The sequence below is a fragment of the Ursus maritimus genome, unplaced genomic scaffold (genome assembly GCF_017311325.1).
Source record: "Ursus maritimus isolate PB19 unplaced genomic scaffold, ASM1731132v1 scaffold_20, whole genome shotgun sequence".
Classification (NCBI taxonomy): domain Eukaryota; kingdom Metazoa; phylum Chordata; class Mammalia; order Carnivora; family Ursidae; genus Ursus; species Ursus maritimus.
In genome coordinates this window covers 24,661,529-24,668,991 of record NW_024424453.1, presented here as the reverse complement: position 1 = coordinate 24,668,991, position 7,463 = coordinate 24,661,529, and the positions used below count along the sequence as shown (strand labels likewise).

Sequence of the window (7,463 nt, the reverse complement as noted above, 5' to 3'; positions counted from 1 at the left end):
TTCTTAAATTTTTCAGCCTCTCTTGCAGCTACACTCTGACCAGTGAGATGTAAGGGGAAGTGTTATAAGGTATTTGTAGGAAGTCTTCATAAAATAAAGGAGGTGCACCTTCCTCCTGCCTTCCTCCTGCTGCCCAAAATGCAGACATAATGGGCTGGAGATCAAGCAACCATATAGACCATGGGCTATGGACACGAAGGATGACAAATGACAAACGAAAAGATGCAAGAAACCCAGGTCCCCGATGACCACAGCGAGCATGCTTCCCCCCACCCCCACCCCGAATCACCTGTCTCAGACTTCTTTTACATGAGAGAGAAAGAAGCTTCTATATTTTATGCACCAATGGTCTTTGGGATTTTTCTACTACAGACAGGGAAAGCTGATCCTAACTGATACGTGGGTGAGCCCCTACCCCCCTGGGGAACACGAGCATGAACCGAAAGCTGCCACACCAGGAAGTGTCCAGTTCTATGACGCAGCAGCAGCAATCCAGTGCTGGCTCTATTTGTTACCTGGACCCAGCGTCCCAGTCCCCGAGCCCTCTGGGCCTTGAATCAGGTCCCTGTAAGTCCTGGGACAGTGCTTACGGCAGAGGTTCTCCACCAGCGTGTTGCTTCCTCTGACCACAGCCCTTCCTTCCTTGTTCATGTAGTTCCACAGATGCAGGGCGTAGGAGTTGTTGAAGCTCAGGTCTCTGTCCCAGACTTCATAGTAGCGCTTCCACTGCTGATAGGAGATGGGGTAAAATCGTTGGGGGTGTAGGAAGGACAAGTTCAAACATCTGAGGTCGCTCACCTCCTGGAAGTCTCCAAGTTTGCACCACAGTCTCAACATCCTGGTCATCAAACTGGGACCCTGGTTGCCCCAGATTTCTGAATTGTAGTGTTCAACAAAGTTTTCCATGCACTCCCACAGGAAGGGGTGGTGGGGGAGGAACCCAAACACCCCATTACTAGAGTACCGAGAAGACTGTGCAGCCAGGAAGTTCTCCTCAGGGATGGGCCTGATGGAGATGACATCGGTGTCCATGTAGATGCCACCGTACCTCCAGATGATGGCCAGGCGGGATGCGTCCGAGCTGACGTGGAGCCAGTTTCTCTCCGCACTGGCGTTGACCTGCAAGACCGTGAGCAAATCAGCCAGAGCAGCAAGGGGAGAGGGAGGGTGTCCCAACGGGAGGCCAGCCCAGCGTGGCTGAGGAGAAGGAAGCAAGCCAGCTTCTCAAAAATCTACTGGACAGCTCAATTTTGCAAATTTACCAACTTACCTCCACCCAAAAATTTGCCTTCAAGTGAAAAGTTTACAGCAATCAGTAACAACGGGAAGATTTTAGCAGCTTTTAAAGATTTCATGAATTTGTTTTTTTAAAAAATTGAAGCAGTGGAATGGTAAAGAAGAAACCCAGCAGGGATTTCACAATAAACCCTTTGAGTCATTTTCAACAGGGTGTACATTAACCACAAATATGGAACTGTGAAGAAAGAATTTTTGAGTCCTAAAAATGCTAAAAACTGATAAAGAAAAAAATAAACCAGGAAACTATAAATAGATCAATATGTATGCTCTTTGCAAAATTGGTAGAAGACTCTTCAAATGCATGCATGTGTTCTTTCACTAGTTAATTCCTTTAATAATATTCATGGAGGACCTACTTTCTACGTGCCAAGCTCTGTTATAGTTGCTAAGGAGATAGCAGTAAACAAACAGATAACATTCCCTACTGGGTGGAGATAGACAATAAACAAATCAATATATAATATGCTGGGTGTTCATAAGGACCGTGAAGGAAAAAAAGCTGGATAAGGGGACTATGTAGCGTAGAGCCCTATCTTATCTTGGCTTCCGGTAGAAACCTGAATGAAGTTAATGAGTGAACCATGCCAATATCTCAGAGAAGAGGGTTCTAGGTAGAAGGACGGCAAGTGCAAGGGCCCTGAGGTAGGAGCACGCTCGCTGTGTTGTGCAGGAACAGAAAGGAGGCAGGGTGACCGAAGCAGACTAGTGAAGGAGAGGGATAGGAGATGAGAACAGAGAGGGAATGGTGCAGAGGGAGGGCAGATCACATAGGCTGGGGTAAAGACTGAAATTATTTGGGAGGTTTGGAAGAAAGAAATGATGTGATCGGACTTAGTCTTAAAAGGGTCATGCCAGCTGCTATGTAGAAAACAGACAGGGGCGGAGCTTGGGAGCTGGCAAAGGCAGGGGCACAGAGGCAAGTTAGGAAAGGCTGTTGAAGGGGTCAGATCCCGGGCACACGGTGAAAATGAAGCTGGTCAGAGTATTGATGAACTGGATGTGGGGTGGGAGAGAGGAGTCAAGGATGACCGCAAATGCTAAAACGTGAGCAAAGCAAAGTGACTCTAAAAAGCAATAACAATTAATCATTATAAATGGCAATGTTCCCAAATGGAATGCTAAAATTTTGATTTGAGCAATCAAAATAGATTTTCTCTTAAGTAGGCTCCAGGCCCAGGGTGGAGCCCAACACAGGGCTTAAACTCATAATCCTGAGATCAAGACCTGAGCTAACATCAAGAGTTGGACATTCAACCGACTGAGCCACACAGGCACCCCCAAAATAGATTTTTCTGAAATGAAATATATTGGTGAAAAGAATGAACATAAATGGGGCACCTGGGTGGCATAGTTGGTTAAGTTTCTGACTCCTGGTTTCAGCTCAGGGCGTGATCTCAGGGTCATGGGATCGAGCCCTGCACTGGGCTCCGTGCTTGGCTCAGAGTCTGCTTAAGACTCTGCCTCTCTCTCTCTCTCCAAAACAAATAAATAAATCTTAAAACCTCATAAATAATGAGGTTGCTGAAAACCTCATAAATAAAAATTGCAAAAATGTATCAAAAACTGTTCCAAGCTCTTGATAATCTACACAAATACTCCAAGACTGGTATTAGGATTATTCCCATTGTTCAAGTGAAAAGCTAAAAGAAAGAAGTTCAGTAATTTGTCCAAAGTGAGAGAGGCAGGGGCTGGATTTGAACCGAGGCAGTCTGGCTCCAGAGATCCATTCATTCAAAAGAAACAAGATTTTGGTAAAAATAAGTAAAGTTGATTATTTTGTAAGTTATTTTGTAAATTGGTGATTGTAGTGAACAGATCCAGAGACATAGGATATCAAAAGCCACACAGAACAAGAGGAGGAAGAAGCCTGACTTTTTGTGGACATTGGACTAACCTCAACCTAAAACATAAAAGCTCCCTTAGAGGTGAGCACCAGAAAGGGGGTGAGAGACGGCACTGCTCATCCCCTCCCCACCCCTACAGTACTCAACCCAAGGCATCTTTGAGGGCCACAGCTGCCAAATCAGTCCAGCAAACCCAGTGGGCCCCAGCAAGGGACGGCACATTGGGTCATCCCCACAGCTGGCCCCCAGCTCTCCTGAGGTGGCCTAACTGGGGCAGGACGTGCCACAGGCCAGCACCCCAAAGGTATCATGGTGTGATCTCTGTAGGTGCATGGCCTGGTGGGGTCCCTGCAGGCTCGGATGGGGCAGACACCGTAGGGCTCTGTGTCCCAGGGCTCACCTTGTTCTGAAAACTCAACATTGTAAAATTGACGTACAGCTCAGAGAACCCAGACTGTGCCCTATGGAACATTAGCTCCATGAAAACATTTATGTCCTACCGAAAGAGGCCTCCATGCTCAAGTAAGTTTGGAAAATGCTGGGTTGAATCAAATTAACATTTCTTTAGTTCAGAGCTACAGAGTCTTTCATTTCCTCACATACGTGATTAGTCTGTGAGGGGAAGAAGGGGGGTGTAGTATGCAGCGTCTTCCAAGACAATTGGCGCAGAGACTTATTTGTCCAAGGAACAAAGCACAGTTCAGGTAATGTTCGCCCAGCCCAAGTGTGGGGAGGGAAGGCCAACACACGGCCCATTCTTGTTTAGTCCTCCTGGAACACCTTCTAGCAGGCTACCCCTGAGAGCGACAGGGACCTCACCCGCGTGTCCCCTCCAGGGACCCCCTCCACTGCTGGGGCCTGCCTCCCTGGCCCATGCCCTCCCTGCTGCCTCCCAGGGCTCGTGCTGGTCACTGCCTATTTGTTGGGGACCCTGTGCTGACAGCTTCAGGGGAAATCTCAGTCCGGTGAGCTGCTCCATCGCCTCCTGATGAGCCTCAATTTGAGAGGCTCTCCAGCCTCTTCAGGAGAAGAGATGGGCACGCTGGGATCCAGAAGTCCCATGGGGCCAAGAGTAAAACTAGCCACCGCCCCCTCAGGCCTGTTACTTAGTCCAGAAAACGCCTCAAGCTGGCAGTACTTAGGCCCAAGTGCGTCCTCCCCCCAGGACAGGAGACTGAGTAATGGCCACTCAAAGACCTCGGGTCCTAGGGCCTGGAACCTGGAAATGTCACCTCATATGGAAAAAGGGTCTTTGCAGATGTGATTACATTAAGGATCTTGAGATGGGGAGATCATCCTGGGTTGTCCTGATGGGCCCTAAATGCTATCACAAGTATCGTTTAAAGACAGATGTAGAGGGAAAGTTCACACACACACACACACACACACACACACACACACAGAGAGAGAGGAAAAGGGGATGTGCAGATCTCCACAGAAAGGATTTTTGCCTAGAGCCTCCCTGGGAACTGGGCCCCAGCCAGCACCTTGACACCCACCCAGTGAAATGGATTTGGGACTTGTGGCCTCTGTAACTGTAAGAGAACAAATATCTGCCGTTTCAGGTCACCCAGTGTGTGGTCATCTGTTGCAGCAGCCATAGGAGACTAACACCAGTACCTGTGTAATGGCCTCACTATTGCCTCTTGGCCTGCGAAGCCTAAAGGATTTAAAATCTGGCGCTTTACAGAGAGAAGTTTGCTGCCATTTGGTCTAGCCTACAGTTAGAACATAGGAAGGACTTTATATGGCAAGCAAGTGGTATTATTTAGATGTCAACTTTTAAGTTACTTTTTAGTTTTTTAAATAATTTTATTTATAAAATGAACACATTCTCCTCACTAAATGCACTCCTAACACAATCACACAAAAACTCCTACTATTACCGTGTGTTGTGTTATTTTCTTCAGGTCGTTTACTTTCACATAGATCGGGGGGATACACAGCTGAAATAATTACGGTTGCATTAGAACGTAAGTGTATTGATCCCATACTGCACTGTAGTGCGCGTGAGGTGCCACAGCTACAGCCTGCGTGGTGAGGTTATCGAGCGGCTCTGCTCTAATTTCCTCAAGCATTGTCCAACTGTGGGTCCTCTGTGAGAGAAATATTTAATTGAAATATTATTTCCTTATTATGCTATGTTACTAAGGTGAAGATTACAAAATTCTCAAGAGCTCCAGGAGCTTCTTGATCACATCTTAATATAACCCCATCTCATACAGCAGCACTCCACCTGATCCTTCACGAATTCTCTTTTCACGTCATTTTAAATTAAATATTGCCTAGTTTCCCACTCAGACACATGAAAAAAGTTGAACATAGATGGGTTTAAATAAAAGAGAGGTAAGTGGTTATACCCCCCAGAGAAGATCTAGAAACTCCTCAGTTAAGAATAGTCTCAAAAGAAACCTCGTTCCTAAGAAATAAGGCTGGAGGCATAAGACATGAGGCTCAAGATGAACCAAACTTGTCTCTCCTGTTTATTTGAATCAGGACTCAATGCTGTAGAAAGAAGGCCAGGATCTGGGTTCTAGCCCCGTCTCCGACACTGAGTCCTTGTGCTCAGTTCACCTATCCTTAAGAAGAGCAGATGGGACCCTCCCAACGCTGACCCTCTCAGTTTCTCTGAACACTTACGTGAGTGTACCATGAAAGCAACGGTGTGTCTTCAAACAGCCTTTCCATATCCAAGGGGAAGAAGAAAACATTGTCTATTGCTGAGAGGAGGGAAAAGCCTGGGTAGGTGGAGTTTGAGGGCCGTGTGGCATTGTAGAGACCCTTCATGAAGAACGCCACGGGCTGTCCGGGGTAAATCTTGGCAGCAGACTCCACAGCACAGGAGACCAGCGGAGTTGGCTCCATTCTCTCCGAGGTCTCTATGAACACAATGCCGTGCCCCTGGCCCAAGAGGGCTTCTGGGTCCTGCTGGGACTGTTGAGGAAGGCAGGAGAAGACGCAGCCGGATTTCAGGTTGAGCTGGTAGAAGAAGACACAGACAAGCAGCAGGACGACCAGCAGGAAGAACTGGAGCTCCTTCAGCATGTCTGCTTGTCTGTCCAGGCCTGCTCCTTTAAAGCAACACAACTCATCACAAACACACTCTCACGACACCCGATAAAGACAGCACACAGAAAAGGAGACATGAACATCACTTCTAAGATTAGATGTCTAAAATCCTCAATAAAATAGGAGCAAATCAAGTACAGTCATAGTAGAAAGAAAATTCCATTCACTAGGATTTATCTGAGGAATCCGAGGTCGATTCAAAGCAGGAAAATAATCATTCATCCTTTTGAGTGGCCCATAGAGCAGCAGGCATGAAGAGTATCGATACATGAGCCATGGTAGAAATTTTTCTGAGGTTTGCCTCAGGTCGTCTAGTTTCAGCTTGCAGGGCTTCGGGGAAAGGGACGTTTCTGGTTCTCAGTGTTTCCAAGTCAAGAGAAGGGGAGAAACTTGGAAACCTTCATTTGAAGAGTCATAGCCAGGTATTTGAGGAAACCAGAAGAACTCAGGATCCAGCCCAGTTTTATAGGCACACGACAAACATTCAAAGACAGTTAATCAGAACTGGAATCTAACATCTACAAGGGTGTGCTTGCAACTTAATTTTTCTCCCTAAAAGCACCCTCATTTCTGTCAAAGATAGTCAAGTTAAAACTAATTCATGTGGGAAAAAAATCCATTTTTACAAATTCGGCCTAATTATTCACAGTAAGAATAGTGATTGACCATATGGGTTTTTAAAAATCTGCTTTGCTGGAATTTTTTATGAGGAATTTCACATTGAACTTTTAATAGCCTCTTAAGGCCAGAAGCCAAGCCAAAATACTTGCCATCAGACTCACCTGCAATACCTGTAGATTTGGGGAATTCCTCTCTTCCTGAGGTCCCCAAAATATCCTGAGGTTCCTGTTACCTGCCAGGAAGTGACATTCTTTACTCACCTGGTGAGACTCCTGGGAGCTCTATAAGCAAGGTATCAGGCCAATATTTCCAAGGGGCTTTATTGACTCCATAAAGCCAACCTTCATCCCCTAAAGCTCTCCAGTCATATCTGAGTCTATGCATGTGTCTCTCAAATATAACATTCCAGTTAAAGCCTTGGTAATACAGCCAATGTTTTCAATGGTGTCCTGTTACAAGGAGAACAGATTCTCATTGGATTTATGTAAATGACTATAATTGCCATGAGAGAAAGAATACTCAGAGTGTCTGAATTCTGGAGGGTTCGGATAGGGAGAAAGGATAACTGTTTTTATTTGCTTACAAAGGAGTATTTTACTAAATTTCTATTAACTCATAGATACCTTAAGA

General features: G+C 46.0%; 1 protein-coding gene across 1 annotated transcript; it reads right to left on the bottom strand.

Annotated features, from left to right (window-relative positions):
• Nucleotides 1–307: 307 nt before the first annotated feature.
• A4GNT (alpha-1,4-N-acetylglucosaminyltransferase) lies at nucleotides 308–6,230 on the bottom strand. The gene is made up of 2 exons (XM_008708119.2): nucleotides 5,784–6,230; nucleotides 308–1,119 (listed from the first exon to the last, which is right to left on the bottom strand). Exons 1-2 carry the CDS (start codon nucleotides 6,186–6,188, stop codon nucleotides 505–507), a joined length of 1,020 nt encoding a protein of 339 aa, XP_008706341.1. The 5' UTR covers nucleotides 6,189–6,230; the 3' UTR covers nucleotides 308–504.
• Nucleotides 6,231–7,463: the final 1,233 nt, after the last annotated feature.